The sequence below is a fragment of the Siniperca chuatsi genome, linkage group LG2, assembly GCF_020085105.1.
Source record: "Siniperca chuatsi isolate FFG_IHB_CAS linkage group LG2, ASM2008510v1, whole genome shotgun sequence".
Taxonomy (NCBI): domain Eukaryota; kingdom Metazoa; phylum Chordata; class Actinopteri; order Centrarchiformes; family Sinipercidae; genus Siniperca; species Siniperca chuatsi.
This window is the reverse complement of record NC_058043.1, coordinates 35,462,700-35,482,276: the sequence shown is the minus strand read 5'-3', so window position 1 is coordinate 35,482,276 and position 19,577 is coordinate 35,462,700. Positions and strand designations below refer to the sequence as shown.

The 19,577-nt window shown below is 41.9% G+C and overlaps 1 protein-coding gene across 2 annotated transcripts in view; it reads left to right on the top strand.

Moving 5' to 3' along the window:
* Positions 1-19,577, top strand: part of LOC122861584 (dihydropyridine-sensitive L-type skeletal muscle calcium channel subunit alpha-1-like) — a 147,575-nt gene that overhangs the window by 106,285 nt on the left and 21,713 nt on the right. For both annotated transcript variants that reach the window (XM_044166206.1, XM_044166216.1), the window contains 3 exons: positions 4,076-4,203; positions 8,915-9,011; positions 14,478-14,580. In XM_044166206.1, coding sequence (XP_044022141.1) covers positions 4,076-4,203; positions 8,915-9,011; positions 14,478-14,580 — 328 coding nt within the window. The remainder of the gene's footprint in view (positions 1-4,075; positions 4,204-8,914; positions 9,012-14,477; positions 14,581-19,577) is intronic.

Here is a 19,577-nt window from a genome sequence, read left to right as displayed (position 1 = left end):
GCTGTTTTTAAGTCTTCGAAATCAAGTGTTTCCGGTCTATCAATGTTGGGAATGCCAATTACAATAGCACAATGGCATAAATTACACCAAATACTCATTTTGAAATGGAAACGGTGCATTAAACATCCAGTTGGAAAATGATTAAATGTGTTTAACAGTGCAAAAGGCCTCCTGATGAGTTTTGGTGTGTTTCGAACATAATGTTTCAATACCTCACTTCTTGTTGTCCCGGTTGGGAGTGCAGGCAGCAAGGGAAGGATCCAAACACAGACAAAACAGGCAGACTGTTGTAGTTCAATGATTTCTTTTACATAAGTGAGCTTATAGCCAGGTGTTGGTAGGCAGGCAGGTACAAGTAGGCAAACAGACAGGTTTTGGTACTGGTACTGGTTGACAAGGTGACAGGCAGGGAGGCAGATGCAGGTCTGACTGGCAGCAGAGGAGTTGAAGGCAGCTTGGACAGGGCCAACAAACTTAATCTGTACTTTAACAGATTTGACACGCCGGCTCCTGCTCATCCCCCTTCTAACTCAGCTGCTGTCTGCCCTCAGACTCCTCTGAATCCACTGCTCCCCCCTCCTCCATCTTCCTGGGAGAGTCCTACTCCCCCCTCAACTGGCTCTCAGGCTAACGGCCCTCTCCAGACTGATGACTCCCCCCTCCCCCACCTGTAACCTCTGCTGTGTGCCTGACTGCTGATCAGGTGAGAGGACAGCTGATGAAACTCCACTCAAACAAGGCTGCAGGCCCCAATTACGTTTGCCCCTGGGTGCTAAAAGTCTGTGCCCCCCAGCTATGTGGAGTCCTTCAACATGTCTTCAACCTGAGCCTGAGTCTTCAAAGGGTCCCTGTTCTGTGGTTGACATCTTGCCTCGTTCCTGTGCTGAAGACACCACGTCCCGGTGGCTCCAAGGAATACAGACTGGTAGCATTGACCTCCCACATAATGAAGACCCTGGAGAGACTGGTGGTGAAACAGCTGCGGCCCATGGTCAGACCCCACCTGGACCCCCTTCAGTTCGCCTACCAGCCCCGGCTGGGAGTTGATGACGCCATCATCTTCCTGCTGAACCACATCTACACCCACTTGGACAAGCCGGCAAGCACAGTGAGGATCATGTTTTTTGACTTCTCCAGTGCTTTCAACACCATCCTGCCAGCCCTGCTGGGTGAGAAGCTGGCAGAGATGCAGGTTGATGCCCCTCTCATGTCCTGGATTGTTGACTACCTGACTGGCAGACAAAAGCATGTGTGTCTGCAGCACTGTATGTCAAACATCGTGGTCAGCAACACTGGAACCCCTCAGGGCACTGTCCTCTCTCCCTTCCTCTTCACCATCTACATCACAGACTTCAGCTACCACACAGAGACCTTCAGAAGTTTTCTGATGACTCTGCTGTGGTGGGATGTATCAGCGGTGGTGATGAGACTGAGTACAGGGCTATGGTGGGGAACTTTGTCTCATGGTGTGAGTAGAACCATCTGCAGCTCAATGCAACAAAGTCTAAGAAGCTGGTTGTAGATCTACGAAGGGCCAAGGCACCAGTGACCCTGGTTTCTATCCAGGGGGTCAGTTTGGACATTGTAGAGGATTACAAGCACCTGGGAGTACACATGGACAACAAACTGGACTGGGCTAAGAACACTCAAGCTCTTTACAGGAAAGGCCAGAGCCGCGTCTATTTTCTGTGGAGGTTGAGGTCCTTCAACATCTGCTGGACAATGCTGAAGATGTTTTATGAGTCTGTGGTGGCCAGTGCTATCCTGTATGCTGTTGCATGCTGGAGCAGCAGATTGAGGGTAGCGGACGCTAACAGACTCAACAAACTGATCCGTAAGGCCAGTGACATTTTGGGGGTGGAGCTGGACTCTCTGGCAGTGGTGTCAGAGAGGAGGATGCTGGCCAAACTACATGCCATCTTGGACAGTGTCTCCCACCCACTCCATGATGTGCTGGTCAAACAAAGAAGTATCTTCAGCGAAAGACTCATCCCTCCAAAATGCACCACAGAGTGCCACAGGAAGTCATTCCTGCCTGTGGCCATCAAACTCTTTAACTCCTCCCTCTAATTGTCAGTCTATATGACCCTAGGTCACTAAACTGGACATTGGATCATTAACATCAATGCAATACTTGAAATAATTGTGCAATATATATGTTTTCAGGTAAAAATTCCCTATTTATTGATATTTATTCATACTTCTATTACTGCTGTGCAATATCCACTGTCTTATAATCATCTTAATAAGCTACACTTAACTTGACAGTAAATGCACTATCACTTATTACTTATATTATTACATTGTATTATACCATACATACTTATCAACCTCTAAATCCACTTTGGTACTTACTTAACTTTTATACTTATACAATATATTGACTTTGTACTTAATTTATCTTACCTGTATTATAGTGTGTTATATTTTGATTTGCTTAGAACTTCTATTGCTTTATTCTCAAGTGTGCATTGACTTGATAGTGAGCAGCTGTAATGAAAGAGTTTCCCCTCAGGGATCAATAAAGTATTTCCGATTCTGATTTCTGAATCTGATGTGTTCAGTGCAAACAATCTACTGAATCTCTCAACTCCTTTTCTGACTGGTGGTACAGGGCCACTGAAACACCTCAGCATTCAGAGAGCTGACTGTGTTCAACACATTGATAAAGTCCCATTTCAGTACTTCAGACTGTTGTTTCACAATATCATTGGTTCCCATGTGCATTATGATGTTTTCCACATTTGAGTGTGCAGCCACAATATGCAGGATTCTTTCTGTCAAGTCCAAGACCATATCCTTGGGAAAGCAGAGTATCTTGGTGTTCTTACTGCACATGCTTCTTACATCCTTTAAAGTGAAACCCACAATCAGAGTTTGAGGCCCAGTCGTTAGCTTTACCTGTAGCCTTTTACTTTCTGATTTACTCTGTCCTTACCCTGCTGAATTAAGATGAGAGGCGCTCTGCCTGCATGATAATGCAGTCGCATGACAAATTTCAGGGCACTGGGCTCTGCCTGTTATTCGTCCTCCCATTTCCCAGGGAAATGATTTACTCTTAGGCTTTGCACTAAGAGAGTTCCAGGGAGGACTACCACTTTTAGATTCATTACCCGGTACACAGCCCTGTTTCATGGTAGTCTTGTTGGTGCTAATTAGCCATGTGTTAGCATGTTCTTGTCCACTGCTTTGAGTCCACAGTAAAGTGGTGTCAATGCCACATTGTCCATTAACTTCCACGTTCAATTCTAACCAGTGGATTTTGGTTTCCAGCACTGCAATTTTCTGTAGAAGTTTGTGGAAGTCGTCCATGGAGAAGGGAGGCATCTTGCTAATTAGCTTTAGCTAAGTATCCAGTCACAGTAGCACGGGCTTGTGCTGTTGGTAGGTCGCACTCACGTAGTACTGAGTAGGTCATAAAAGTTCTGAAGATATGGCAATGGCTTACTTTATCTGATTAAATTACAGCCCCAATGATTTATAAGTATCCAGGAGACACTGCTCATTAGCATCTGTACTATAAGAAAGCAGGAAGCATCAGGAAGACTACTAGCTACTGATGCCCAGGAAGAGGGAAGTCAGGCCAGGGACATCAGCAGGAGTAGCTGCTGCATCTGAGGCCAAGGGCCGCTGGCTACCTGCAGTCTCGAGACACGTTAGCCGGGAACACAGCTCTGTTTGCTTACATGTAACGTATATAACAGTTTTTATCATGGTTTTGATGTTTATTGATCATTTTTTATATTTTAAAATGTAATAAAAATGTACTTGATCTAAATGTTGCCTCTTGTTTGTGTCTTTAATAAACAATGCACAGTAAAAAAAAAAAAGGACAATGGAGAACACTTGTACTGGTACCCCTGCAATAGAATAGTGGAAAGACATTAATAGTAATCTTATTAATAATATTTTATGAAAAATGTTTTTTAATAACCAGTAGCAGCACATAAATCATAAGTCATTTAAACAAGACATGATGACATGTGGTGCATCTCTCTAACCACTTGGGTGCAGTGCCACAATCGTACTCACACAAACATACAGTAAACGCATATATTGCCTCTATCCTTCACAGATCATCAACCTATTTGTGGCTGTCATCATGGATAACTTTGACTACTTGACACGTGATTGGTCAATCCTTGGCCCCCAGCATTTGGATGAGTTCAAGAAAATCTGGGCAGAATATGACCCTGAGGCCACGTAAGTTTTTGTGTATGTATGTACCTGGTTCTAACAGTAGTGTTTTGTGAAAACTAATGTTTATTTTTGAGACCTGTGGCTGGAACCATTACTGTGGTTCCTACAGGAATCTGGATGTAGTTGGTCAAGGCTTACCTTGCTCTTACCTTGCTCATACCAGACCATTGTGGTGAAGAGGGAAGGCAAAGCTTTTGATTTACCAGTCTATCTATGTTCTAACCCTCACCTGTGGTCATGAGCTTCAGGTAGTGACCGAAAGAATAAGATTGCAGATACAAGCAACCAAAATGAGTTTCCTCTGTAGGTTGGCTGGTCTCACCCTTGGAGATAGGGTAAGGAGCTCAGACATCGGGATGGAGGTCGGAATAGAGCAAAGGAGCCAGTTGAGGTGGTTTGGGCATGTGATCACGATCCTCCTGGGTGACCAGGATATATATATATCTCAGGTATGAAAAACTGGACAGCACCGGGCCCTGACAGGATCCACACCTACTGGCTAAATAAGCTCACTGCACTCCACGAGCGCCTAGCAGCACAAATTAACCAGCTGCTAAGGAATGGGACGCACCCTGAATGGCTTACCAAAGGGCGCACAATCCTGATCCTGAAGGATCCCTCAAAGGGTACAGTTCCATCCAACTATCAGCCAATAACCTGTCTCTCCACAACATGGAAGCTCATGTCAGGCATCATCGCGGCTAAGATAAGTGTGCACATGGATCAATACATGAGCAAAGCACAGAAGGGCATTGGCAAAGAAACCAGAGGAGCCAAACACCAACTCCTGGTTGACATAACAGTCGCCCAAGACTGCAGAACCCGACACACCAACCTGTGCACTGTCTGGATTGATTACAAAAAAGCATATGACTCAATGCCACACACATGAATCACTGAATGCCTGAAGATGTACAACATCAACAGGACTCTAAGAGACTTCATTGCAAACTCGATGAGACTGTGGAAAACCACCCTTGAGGCCAATGGCAAGCCACTTGCACAAGTGTCCATCAAATGTGACATATACCAAGGAGATGCTCTGTCCCCACTGCTGTCCTGCATAGGTCTGAACCCCCTCAGCCAAATTATCAACAAGACTGGGTATGGATACCGACTCAGGAATGGGGCCACCATCAGTCACCTCAACTACATGGATGACATCAAGCTATACGCTAAGAGCGAGCGGGACATCGACTGACTGATCCACACCACCAGGATCTACAGCTCTGACATTGGGATGTCATTCGGGCTTGAGAAGTGCAGTCGAATGGTGACAAAGAGAGGGAAGGTAGTCCACACAGAAGGGGTCTCACTCCCAGAAGGAACAATAGCAGACATTGAGGATGGGTACAAGTACCTTGGAATACCACAGGCAAATGGCAACCTCGAAGAGGTAACAAGGAAAACAGCAACTGCCAAATACCTCCAACGAGTAAGGCAAGTCCTAAGAAGTCAGCTCAATGGCAAGAACAAGTCCCAGGCAATAAATAGCTATGCCCTGCCAGTGATCAGATACCCTGCGGGAATAATAAGAGGCAATGGGGAACAGAGGAAGAGGTGCTGGAGGAGGGACCATCATGGGAGGACAACCCCCTACATGGGATGTACCACTGGAACATAACTGAAGTGGCTGATATCAAGAAATCCTACCAATGGCTAGAGCGGGCCGGACTGAAGGACAGCACAGAGGCACTCATCGTGGCTGCACAGGAGCAGGCCCTGAGCACCAGAGCAATAGAGGCCCAGATCTACCACACAAGACAAGACCCAAGGTGTAGGCTGTGCAAAGAGGCCCCTGAGACAATCCAGCACATAACTGTAGGATGAAAGATACTGGCAGGGAAAGCATATATGGAGCTCCATAACCAAGTGGCTGGCATAGTGTACAGTAACATCTGCACTGAGTATGGACTGGAAACCCCAAGGTCAAAGTGGGAAACACCTCCAAAGGTGGTAGAGAATGACCGAGCCAAGATCCTGTGGGACTTCCAGATACAGACTGACAGAATGGTAATGGCAAACCAACCAGACATTGTGGTGGTGGACAAACAGCTGAGGAAAGCCGTTGTGGTGGACGTGGCAATACCAAGTGATGGCAACATCAGGAGAAAGGAACATGAGAAACTAGAGAAATACCAAGGGCTCAGAGAAGAGCAGGAGAAGGCCTGGAAGGTGAAGGCGACAGTGGTGCCCGTGGTCATTGGCGCACTCGGGGCAGTGACCCCCAAACTGGAGGAGTGGCTACAGCAGATCCCTGGAAGAACACCAGACAGGTGAAGGACGAAGTTTTTTATATATAAACCTCCTATATGTAACTCCTCCTGCTGTCAATCTTCTAGGTAATATATAGCCGCTATCCTAATATCACTATTCATCATTTTTCTAACGTCATCATCATTTTATTGCTCAATTCCGTCTCACGTTTAGCACAAGGGCTTTACCCCTTTCCGTTTTTCACCCCCATGCCCCTTTTTCTCCTCTTTTTTTCCAATATATTATCTCCAAATCAATTCAATTCAATTCAATTTTATTTATATAGTGCCAATTCATAGTTATGTTAATTAGTTAGTTAGTTAGTTATGTCATTGCACTTTTCCTATAGAGAAGGTCTAGACCATACTCTTTATAATGTTATTTACAGAGACCCAACAAATCCCACCATCATCAGTAACATCAGTATTTATGTTTCTGCAAAACCAGAATTACATTCAGTGACAAGCGAACAACATTATTGGTAAGACAACCATTTTCCTGTTCCAGACTTTTTACGTGGAGGCAAAACTTTTAGAGAGCTCTTTCTGTGCATGCGCCTCTGCCAACTTAAGTCACACAAATTGTGTCTCGTGATCTTTACAATGTTTATGGACTAATGTCAGTGCTGAAATGTGGAGAAAAGCTTGAAATACTGGACGCAGCACTGGCAAATGCTCCACTCACTGTCTGAAAGACAGAACTTAGTAACATTGCTGCCTGCCTGCATATGTCTTTTCATGTGTAGCGCTATATTACTCCTCCTGCCTCCAATGCTCCGCTCTGCTACATTAACGTGCCAGTTTTTGAAGGCCAAAAAAAGATTCAGGGTTGGGCTCTAAATATTATTATTATTATTATTATCTATATGGTGAGTAGTGTGTTTTTATGGTGAGTAGTAGGCTCATTCGAGATGAGCCAGCAATGTCTCCATGGCCTGATCTCAAATTAAACAAAATTCATCATGAACGAGCCTTGTGTCTTTGCCACTGCAAGGTCGAAGCATTCATCACTCCCCCTAGCGGCCAAGAGCACATCAAGTCTTTTTGTTGCATGATATATATATATGTGGGGTTTTTATTTTTTGTATATTGCCATTTGCAGCTGTCTCTTGTTTTGAAGGGCATTTCCCTTAATGTCTGTGTTTTCACTTTTGGATGTGTTTTAGTATTTGTAGCATTTTTGGATTTGAAGCGCATTTTCTTAATGTTTGTGCCTTTGATTTTGTATGTTTTTTGTACTTAGTTAAGTGACTCAATGAACAAATGCCAAACTGTCACCAAAGAAAACAAACTATCTTGCAAACCTGTTGCATTAGCAACGACTTCACCTTCTCTCAGTCATGCATTGAAAGGGTGCATAGTGTTTTCAAACTGTTTTTTTCCATTTTACAAGAGAATAGACTTCAAGGATATATTTGGTAAATGTGCATGTGGTTAACCGCCCCACCTCTGGTTAAGAGCAGTGTACAGCTCTTCTATGGGATCTTCTTAGCCAAATTTCAATTGGATATTGATTTTAGGTGTGATGTCAAACAATAGCTACACTGCAATGTCAAACAACAGCTACACACTCACATATGTTCTTGTCTTGCTCTAAAGTAACAATTTTCTGACAACTAACTGTGGGTGACTAGTTCCCAGAGGTGAGTTGTAACAGCAAATCGTGTGCTGATGGTTATCAATGTGTGATGGCTTTTGGTTGTAAAGATGGTTATATGATCAAAAAATGACCATGCAGGAGATGAGAGGTTCCTGGTTTTCTGGTTGTGTGAAGGGTGCAATTGTGACTGCCATGTCCTGGGAGTCTGTGAAGACACTACTGGTCCTCTGGAGAAGATCCTGGACTGTCTGCTCTCGCAATTTGAAGGGACTTTCCCATATATATCTATATGCTGGTGTATGTAATGTTATTAAAAAGAACATGCGGTGAGAGTGGGTTGGGACTATGTTTTGACATTCAAAACACTAAAACATTAACTTATAAGTTGAATTACATGCAAAATATTTGAATGGGCAGATCTGATGATTGCAGATCTCGTTTTGCTTTTAAAATTTCACTGTTTTAAATACTGGTGTAACCAAGCCTTAAAACTGTTTGTTGTTGATGTGAAAATTAGCAACCTGGTCTTGCTGAAAAGCACATCTAATTATTTCATGATGAGGTTTTTTCCCACTTAGTGGTAGTAACTATCAGATTGATATCTCCTTGGAGACAGCTTTGGTCCCGGTGGAAAAGATTCATAAAATAGAATGGCCTCCTTTGTTAAATGTCCAAGTTACTCCATTAACTAATATGTCCAGATTGTGGTTTCTGTTTAGTACGCTTGCCTATGTTCGCTATTAAATAAAAGAAATTGCAGAAAAATGCCCAATGTGTATTTTAATAATTTTCTTAACTTGAGAAAGATCCTCTGAGTGTATTTTTGTGGGTATAAAATCCTTTATTTCTGTTGTTACAGGGGGCGTATTAAGCACCTTGATGTGGTGACACTCCTACGGAGAATACCTCCTCCTCTGGGTTTCGGCAAGTTTTGTCCTCACCGTATTGCCTGCAAGGTGAGAAAAATGTTCAGCCTGATGTCTGGTGTCACATGGCATTGTAATAAAGTATTTTGCTCTTCAGTTAGAGGATGGCGAGTCCTAATTAGCCTCTATGTGGTTCTTCCAGTTCAATTGTTTGTAGTGAAGTGTCAGTTCAGTACTTACCCCAATTGGTCTGATGGCATAGTGAAATCGCAGTGAGCAGGCCTTCATGTTTCAAAGCGGGGAAGATTATGCTTCATTTTAAGAAAGCCAATGTGTTACAAAGTCAAGTTTCTTTAAATATATATATTTAAATACTTTCCAACTTGCTACAAGTAAGAAGCTGTTCACTTGGCCAATGACTTAAGCTGGCTAAAGGTAGTGAACAGTAAGGTTAAGTTCATTTTTTAACCAGGGCTGCAAGCAGCCAAATTCAAAATTTTAAAGCATGTATACATGAAAAGCCAAGTCAAAGCCGAAATGTGGATTCGGGAGGACGGGGCATTGAAAAATGGGACTCTCAGGATAATCTGAAAGGGTTAAATATATGAGCGGATATTATTGGATTTTGGTCACATATATTGTTATTTGCTATTGGTGATTTGATTTTCAAATTTGTAGTATTCCCCTTAAGGGCGTAACATTGGTTTGAAAAGTGTGTGTGGGGTGGGGGGGATGATTTGAATACCATCTACTTCAAAGCAACACATTATGATTAAGATGGCTCTCATGCTTAATTTAATCATTCACATCGCATGCTGTGGTTTTCAATTAGGGATTTAAGCTATTTTTGGAGAAAAGGACTGGTAGATCTATAGAACATTATTTATGGCACTATCAACAGATAATGTTCCATTTGCATCTTTAATCACAATATATAACAAATGTATCAAAAATATAAATTGTATACAGTATATATTTTAGGAAGTCACACACTGTCAATAGTTTTAAATTTAAATTAATGTTAGTTTTTGTTTATGTTCAAGTCCAGTGCCTAGTACTCTTTATTATGATTATACCTTCTCACCAGTGGTGGAAATGGGGTGGAACACACGGGAACGCCGTTCTGGGAGTAAAAGTCGAGAGGAAACAGCTTTCCAGTCAGATTTGAACTGGACACTTATACATATAGCTATAATATCTGATCTGGCATGTCTCATGGGGGCACTCTTTTACCACATAATTTTCGGCAAAAGCGGCATTGTACATTCAAAAATATTTTTCTACAGATGCGGCTCCTCCATTGGTTTTGGGGGGGCTCTACAATGATCAATGGTATGCTGATGTTTGGCAAAAAGAATTGCTCACTCTTCCCTCAAATTTACAATCTACGCACTATTAGAATTATATCCCACTGTTGTCTCATGCATTCTCTGGGGAAACCAATGGTTTAGGAAACAGTTATGGTTTTCTGCGATAACGAGGCAACTGTTAATATCATCAATAAAGGACACTCTTATATTCCCTGTATTAACAGATTTGTCAGACGACTAACATGGGCTAACAAGTGTCATGGGCAATTTTACCCTAAAATGTATGACTACTCTTTGTTCTATTTCACTTCCTTCTGTGCAGCCTTCTGCATTCCTGTCATGCCTGTTAACTTCCCTATGATTTGTGCCTTTGTTGTTCACTGTTTTAAATCCCGAAAAACCCAACCTTTTTCCATCAAAGCACTTGTAGCAGGTATTCAGTTTCATTTAAGATGTGCAGATCCTTCGGTATGTAGCCTGTACGGAACCCCTCCATTAGCCTCTTCTTCAACGGCTTAAAGAAAGAGTGTCTAGGAAGCAATGATAAGCACCTTCCTCTCTCATTACCTTTAGTGCACAAACTGGTATCTCACCTAAGGCATGGGTGTTTTGGATCATGTGCAGATTTCTTACATTTTATGGGTTCCTCAGGTGTGGTGAATACACAACTAGTTCAGACTCTTTCAATCCTTTGCATGATCTTTCTATTTCTGATATCTCTGTAGAGGTTCACATGTACTCCATCCACCTTAAACATTCTAAAAACCGCCTCCGTCTCCTATGTATTCGATGCAGGCTTCCTTCTCAGCTGTACACCTTGCACTCCTTCCACATTGGTGCAGCTACCTCCGCAGCTGCCTTGGTCCAGCATGCACTCTAAAGCTATGGGACGCTAGTCCTCAGCAGCCTACGAACATTACATTAGCCCAGGAGATAAAGAGATAATTTTAGCCCAGAAGGTTATGAGCAAATACCCTGTGGTACGACCTCATTCAGGATGTATGCTCGCATCCTATTAAGATAACTTCTGATGTCAGTAGCAGGCTTGATGCTACTCATAAATATTTCACGCAAATGTAGGATAGCCTCTTTCAGGATGCATGCTTGCATTCTTATTCTCAAGATAATACATTTCCGAGGTCCACAGCAGGCTTGCTGCTATACATAAACGTTTCACATAACTGTAGGATAGCCTCTTTCAGGATGTATGCTTGCATCCTTTTTCCTAAGATAATACATTTCCAAGCCCTGCAGTAGGCTTCCTGCTACACATAGATATTTTCCATAGTCTGTGGACATGCTCGTTATTCTAGCTTGGTGTTGGGTTCCATCATTTTGGGGGGGGGGTTTGCATTTCGCTCCCTGTTTTGGCCTAGCTTGCTGCTTGCCTAATCCAGGGACCATCTAGGAGCAGAGCCTTCAATGCCAAGCATAACTGTGTTTCCATTTGTGGCACATTTGGTTACAAATAATAATAATGTAATGGTATTAGTGATATTAATAAAATAATAACAGTAATAATAAGGATAGGAATAATAATGATAATATGAATGAGACTAATAATAATATTAATTTTATCTGAATTCTCAGAGTTTTTATCAAGTTTAGTCCTTAAAACAGATTAAGTGGTTATTGTAGGTGATTTCAATATTCTTGTGGACGTTGAAAATGATAGCCTTAGTACTGCGTTTATCTCATTATTAGATTCAATTGGCTTTTGTCAGAGTGTACATGAAGCCACTCACTGTTTTAACCACATCCTCGACCTTGTTCTGGTATATGGCATTGAAATTGAACATTTAATAGTCTTTCCACAGAATCTTTCTTTATCAGACCATTGTTTAATAACTTTTGAACTGCTATTTCTGGACTACACACCATTAGGCAAAAATTCTTACTCTAGATGTCTATCTGATATTGCTGTGGCTAGATTCAAGGAAGCGATCCCATCTGCATTTAATTCAAGGACGAGGACTCCTATGCAAATCAGTCAGGGTTTTCATTCAGGGTTTAGAGTGCATTATAGCACAGAGACAACACTGTTGATTTTGTGAAATTACAAATGACATTTTAATTGCATCAGACAATGGACTTGTCTCTGTACTTGTCTTGTTAGATTTTAGTGCTGCATTTGACACCACTGACCATCACATCCTATTACAGAGATTGCAACATGTAATTGGCATTAAAGGAACCACACTAAGCTGGTTTGAATCCTATCTATCAGATCGATCTCAGTTTGTACATGTTAACGGTGAGTCCTCCGTGCACACCAAAGTTAGTCACTGAGTTCCACAAGATTCTGTGCTTGGGCCGATTCTATTCACCTTATATATGCTTCCTCTAGGCAGTATTATTAGGAAGCACTTCATAAACTTTCATTGCTATGCAGATGATACCTTTACAATTATATCTATCGATCAAGCCAGATGAAACTAACGAGTTAACTAAACTTTAAGCATGCCTTAAGGACATAAAGACCTGGATGACCTGCAACTTTCTGATGTTAAACTCTGGGACCAAGTACAATAACTTCAGTTTTGTCAAACACCTCCAAGACACATTATCTAAAGATATACTTACTCTAGATGGCATTGTTCGGGCCTCCAGCAGCACCGCAAGGAACCTCGGAGTTATCTTAGATCAGGATTTATCTTTTAACTCCCACATGAAACAAACTTCGTAACATTGCAAAAATCAGGCACATCCTGTATCAAAATGATGCCGAAAAATAAGTGCTCAGGTGAGTCCTGAACCATCCCTTAGTTATGCTGCTATAGGCCTAGACTGCCGGGAGACTTCCCATAATGCGCCTCTTTCCTCTCTCCTTCTCTCCCTCTCCTCCTCCTCTTTTCGCCACCCTCCATTCCTCCTTTCCCCCAAACGCATAATCCCACCCCCTCCAAGTTTACACTCCTTCTAGTGATCTGGTAAGTTACAACTAGTAGTACATTTAACATTACAGCAGTGTACTTTTAAAAATGATTTTGTTCTGCTACTTAGCAAGATGAAATCTTACTAACAGTTAGATGTTACTTACCAGCCTAAAAGAAATGTTGCGAGTTCAGCATTAAACCCCATCTCCTAATTTGGCAACGAATGATATAAGAAATACATCAAATCTAAAACAAATCTAAAAGCTGTCATCAAGGATTTTATATGTGTGTGCAACAACTGTTGTAGTCAGTGTGTCTGACGTTATCTTTTGTCAATAATGCAGATCGGAACCAAAGTCACTCCTGGCAGTATAATTACCAGAAAGATGTTTTATTGACTGTGGTTTTAACTGTTTCAGGAATGGATCTGTTTTAGTGAAAGGCGGGTTTGAGCATGCTAGGTATAAATAGTATACCTAATAGTATTGCATATGGCTGGGATACTCGCACTGAGCTTGATCTGATCTCCTGCTGTTAGATTTCCGTAAAACTATAAAAAAGCCTCACTTCACTGTTTGTTGATTCTCCTAAGCCAATTAAAGGCTTTTAGTGTAAAGGAGCAGCAACAGGAAATGTTTGGTCCATCCACCAATGAAAACAAAATTGAGTGGTAAATTTGTTTTGTCAGTAAGAACGAAACAAGAAATCGAGCTGAATTTGTGCTTTTTGTTGTGTTTCTGGCCGATGGTTCAAACATACCGTGGTCTTTGATTACAGATTTCACCATCGTATAATTACTTCGCCTAGTGTAAGTGCAGTCGGATTCTGTCTTTTCCTCAGTCCTGATGAATTCTCCTTCACATCTTTCCTTGACCTCATGACGTTTTCCATTGAGGACCACAACACATACACACACACATACACAGACAAACAGGGGAGGAGGAGACAAAGAAAACACAGGGAAACACAAGGAAAAGCTGGAGCCGTGACACTGAAGCCTCATATTAGCTTCAGAAACATTTTGTACTGTATGTATTAATGTATTTTTGCACAGAATGAGGAATGTGGATTTTGTCCCTTATCACTAACATGTTAGGAAGGGATCTTTTAATGGCTAGAATAACCAGAAGGAATTATTACAGCAAGCAAAACCTTTTTCAATGTACATATAGGCTGCTGTTGTTTTAAGACTTGAAAATTTTTTAAAGAAAAAAATTGGATGGGAAATGGATATAGAATGTTTTATAAAAACGGAAAAGAGAAAATGACCTGAAACTGAAAAGAACTAGCAGTAGAAGTATTTTTTAATACTTGTTTGTAAAGACAGATAACATTTCTACATGTTTGTGTGTTGTGTTTTGTTTCTACAGAGGTTGGTCTCCATGAACATGCCTCTTAACAGTGATGGGACAGTTACCTTCAACGCCACACTATTTGCCCTGGTTAGAACTGCACTGAAAATAAAGACAGAAGGTTTGTGTTATCAAAAATGTATGTTTAAAGTGTTGGGATTTACAATGTTTAAAGGGGGGCACCACTTATGTAGGTGCGATCAATTAATTATGGCTATCAGAAGTATCAAAGATAATCATAAATAACTTTAATGAATAAAGTCCTCGGGGGCATCACTCTTCTTAAAGAAGAGAAATGATAGCCAATTAATTGGCGTATGTCTCGCATGCACGAGCATAAACCCATGTGGTAAGAAACAAAGGAAAAGTGGAAAAAGCGGGAGCTTTAAAGTTACTCTCCGCCGGGTGTGGTTGTCTTTAAGGGCCAAACTAGAGGTGTATGTGTATGATCTGTTTAAGAGAACGGTGCCAAGTTAAAAGGAGTTAGTTAGCATGCAAAGACCTCAGTGAAAACACATCAGTAATGTCACATTTACAAAAGTTAAACAGTCATTTTCTTAGCTATATACACTGTTACTCTATGCTATGCCCAGTTGTTACGTGACCCATCTATGTTGATTATAAATGTATCAGACACATTGAAATAAAAACGGTAGACTACTTAATCTGACAAACCTTGTTTTACACGAGATAATCATTCCAAATACTGGAGGTCCTGGTTCAAAACTACTGAGTTTATAAACTGATGATATGAATGAAAGTTGAACCGGAGAATGCGACTCCTGAAATTGACGTGATGCAATCTGCTATAGAGAAGACGTATCACTCTATACAATTCAATTCAGTTTTATTTATATAGTGTCAATTCATAACAGAAGTTATCTCTTTGCACTTTTTCTATAGAGCAGATCTACAACGTACTCTTTATAATATTATTTACAGAGACCCAACATTTTCCACCATGAGCAATCAATTGGCAACAGTGGCAAGGAAAAACGTTCTTTTAAGAGGCAGAAACCTCAGGCAGAACCTGACTCAGGGTGGGCAGCCATCCACTGCTGCCGGTTGGGTTGAGAGAGAGCGAGAGAGAGCATACAAGAGCGCAATGAAAATTCCACATAGTGTTTTAAAATAAAAATAATGTAATGGTAGTGGAGATATTAATATTAATAAAATAATATGAATGCATACAGATGGAGAGGAGAGAGGTGTGTCATGGGAAGTCTCCAGCAGCAGTCCAGACCTATAGCAGCATAACTAAGGGATGATTCAGGACTCACCTGAGCCAGCCCTAACTATAAGCTTTATCAAAGAGGAAAGTCTTAAGCCTACTCATAAATGTGGAGATGGTGTCTGCCTCCAAAACCCAAACTAGGATCTGATTCCACAGAGGAGGAGCTTGACAATTGAAGGCTTTGGCTACCATACTACTTTTTTAGACTCTAGGAACCACAAGTAACCCTGCATTTTTGAGCGCAGTGTTCTAGTGGGGTAATAAGGTACTAGGAGCTCTTTAAGATACAATGGTGCCTGAACATTAAGAGCTTTGTAGGTGAGGAGAAGGATTTTAAATTAGTAACAAATGCATGGACTAGTTTTTCTGCATCATTTTGAGACATGATGTGCCTGATTTTTGCAATGTTATGTAGGTGAAAGAAGGCAGTCCTTGAAGTTTTAGATTAGATGAGATTCAACTTTATTGTCATTACACGTGTACAAGTACAAGGCAACGAAATGCAGTTTAGGTCTAACCAGAAGTGCAATAAGCAAGTGCAGGATATGAAGTGTGTGCATAAATGCAGGATAGAGCAATATTATGAAAATATTTTAGTAGTGCACATTATGGACAGAAATAGTTTACAGTGCAGTAGATGAGTTATTGCAGTATTCAGTACATAGTACTGAAGTGTAAACAATGCAGTATATGTATACTGTAGGTCTATAGTTGGCTGAAATCCCTGGATCAAGAGAGGGTTTTTTTAAGAAGAACTTTAATTATAGCTATTTTAAAAGACTGTGGGACATACCCTTTTAATAAAGACAGAATCATATCTTGTAAAGAAGTGCTAACTATGGGTAAAACATCTTTAAGCAGCCTAGTTGGAATGGGGTGTAAGAGACAGGTTGATGGCTTAGGTGAATTAATCATTGAAGTTAGTTGAAGAAGGTCGATAGGAGCAAATTGTTCTAAATATATATCAGGTTTTACAACTGTTTCTAAGGTTCCTGTGTTTGAAGATAAATCGTTGCCGGTTGAGGGCAGGATGTGATGAATTTTTTCTCTAATAATAAAAATGTTATCATTAAAGAAGCTCATGAAGTCATTACTACTGAGGGCTATAGGAATACATGGCTCAACTCTGTTGGTGTTGTGGGAATGTGACTGGTTTTAAGGCTGTTCACACCACTCAATTTATTCTAGGTTCAGATTCCCGGCCAGACCAACACAGCGAGAAGGACACAAATATATGTATGAAATAATTTATTTTTATTACTAAATCTTTCAAAATAATATCAATCAGTACAGCAAAGGGCAAGCCACTCAAGGCAAAGTGGATATGAAATACCAAGCAATTCAGTTCAGTCTAAGATAGCTCAGGATTTTCCTTGGAATTCCTGTTCCTCTTCCCTAAATCAGTCAGTTCGTCATTGTCATTGAGTAGTGCGCATGCGCCAACATGCATGCTGCCTGTTGCCATAGCTCTGTTTTGTCGTCTTACTTTTTCCAACTTTTAGCTTTCCTTTTTCTTCCAAACTTGAGTAACTTGTGTGTAAGATAAATTTAAACTACACTCTTTACGAAAATGAGAGTAGAATGTGTTTTAGTACTTTTTTTCGCCATGGAACTTCTTCTCCTGCTACTCAGTCAGGGCACCGCTGCAGATCAGCTGTTTGCTGGTCGCATTGTTTACACCAGGGAACAGCTGATCACACTGAAGTCGAGCGGCATGGCGCCCAGGACAACCGATGTCCCCACTGAGATCTGGAGGAGGACACACCGAGGATGCAGAGGAGGAACGAAGCGGCGAGGGAAGAGAGAGGGGTGCAGACAAAAGAGACTTAAGAATAAGAGATTTAAGCCGTGTCTGCCTTCTCACATAATGGGCAACGTGAGATCACTCGCGAATAATTTGGACGAGCTAACGCGTTAGCCCGGAGTCAGACGGAGTTCCATGAGTGTAGTTTGATGTGCTTCTCAGAGACATGGCTACACCAGGATATCCCGGATTATAACGTTTCCATCGATGGCTTTCAGACTGTTCGGGCTAACAGGGATCACTCCGGGAGCGGTAAGCAGAAAGGTGGCGGGCTTGCTGTTCTGGTCAACAACAGATGGTGTAACCCTGGTCACGTTGCTATCATGCAGAGTATCTGTAGCCCAGACATTGAACTGTTAGCTGTGGGACTCCGGCCATATTATCTGCCACGTGAATTCTCACATGCCATTCTTGTGGCTGCTTACATCCCCCCCTCTGCTAACTCGGCATCAGCGTACAACGCCATTCACACCGCCATACCACAACTCCAGACTCAACACCCGAGTGCACTCATATTAATCTCGGGTGACTTCAACCATGTCAGTGTTTCAACAACACTGACTAATTTCACCCAGTATGTGAGTTCTCCTACTAGAGAGAAGAGGACACTGGACCTACTGTATGTTAACGTTAAGGATGCATACAGCTCTTCTCCCCTCGCCCCCCGGGTAGGTCAGACCACAACCTGGTTCACCTCAAAACCTGCTATGTGCCTCTGGTTAAAAGGCAGCCTGCGACCAAGGACAGTGAGGAGATGGTCACAGGACGCCTATGGGACACTGCTGATCCAATCACCAGGCTCCAAGTCATGCAGTTTCCTCTCTGCAGCCTTTGGAATGGCTTCCTTCACCTGTTTGTGAATATCAGAAAGCGCAGTGGACAAGTTTGTGCAATAGCGAAGCATCTCATCCTCACATTGGCTGGTGTCAGGAAGTTGTCTTTTCACTGGCCCAATACCAGTGTTCAATGGCCTGCCAAAAAGGATTTCAAAAGGACTGAGACCCCCCTGCTTCTTATCCTGGACCTCATGTAGATCAGAACAATGGGTGTGCTTTTGTCCAGGGCAGCCCTGTCTCATCACAACACTTAGCAAGCTTGTTTTTCAGAGAACTGTTCTCCCTCTCCACGGCTCCTGCGCTGGCTGGGTGATAGGCACAATGATGTTTTAAATCAATACTAAGATACTCCCCTACACTCTTCAATGCTGCGCTCATGAAAGGTGTACCGTTATCGCTGGAAATCTTATCTGGAATACCCCAACGCAGGACGATATCTCGTATTAGACTCTTTGCTACTGCTGCTGAATCCTGTTTGGCTGTTTAGAGAACATGTCAACAATGACCAAACAATATTTCTTTCCCTCACTGGGTGTCAGCTCAATGAAATCCATCTGCAGGTGTTCAAAGGGTCTCTCAGGAGACTATACACTTTAAGCATAAACTCTGTTTTATGTTTCTCTTTACAGGTACCTGTAATATCTATAAACAGATATCTGCAGAATCTGCAGGCAAGGGACAAGATTTTGGTATCAGAAGCATTCTGGTTTGTAGTCTGAAGTAGTATTGACCAATCACGTTTGAACAGGCTTTGGTTGCATTCATGTAAACAGTTTACGGGGAGAGCAAAAGAGGCAGAACGCATTGGCCGAAATGCAATCTTTGAACCCATCTGCTATGATCTGACAGTGATTTAGCATTCATATGCAGATATCTGTTTATAGGGATTACCATTCTTCCGTCTCAAGTTGCTAAATGGACTGTAAACAATGACCGGCACATGGATGAGGAAGTCTTGGCCCGGATATCCGGATAACACCTGGCTACACCAGAAGCCCTGAAACATTGGCTGTTGCCCCCAGAGGCTAAATCATCATCAGACCATAGCCGATAGGTTCCAAGATTGCAGGTACATATGTCAGGAATCAGCTCAAGTAGAAAGCATTTCTTGTGAGGAGATAAGGTAATGTGTTAGCAGTAGTGTTACCATTTTCCAAAACACATGTAAACACGTAATGGCCTTTGTCTTGATGGAAAGCACAATATGTAACAATAGAGGATGTGAAACATTGCTCCAGTCTATT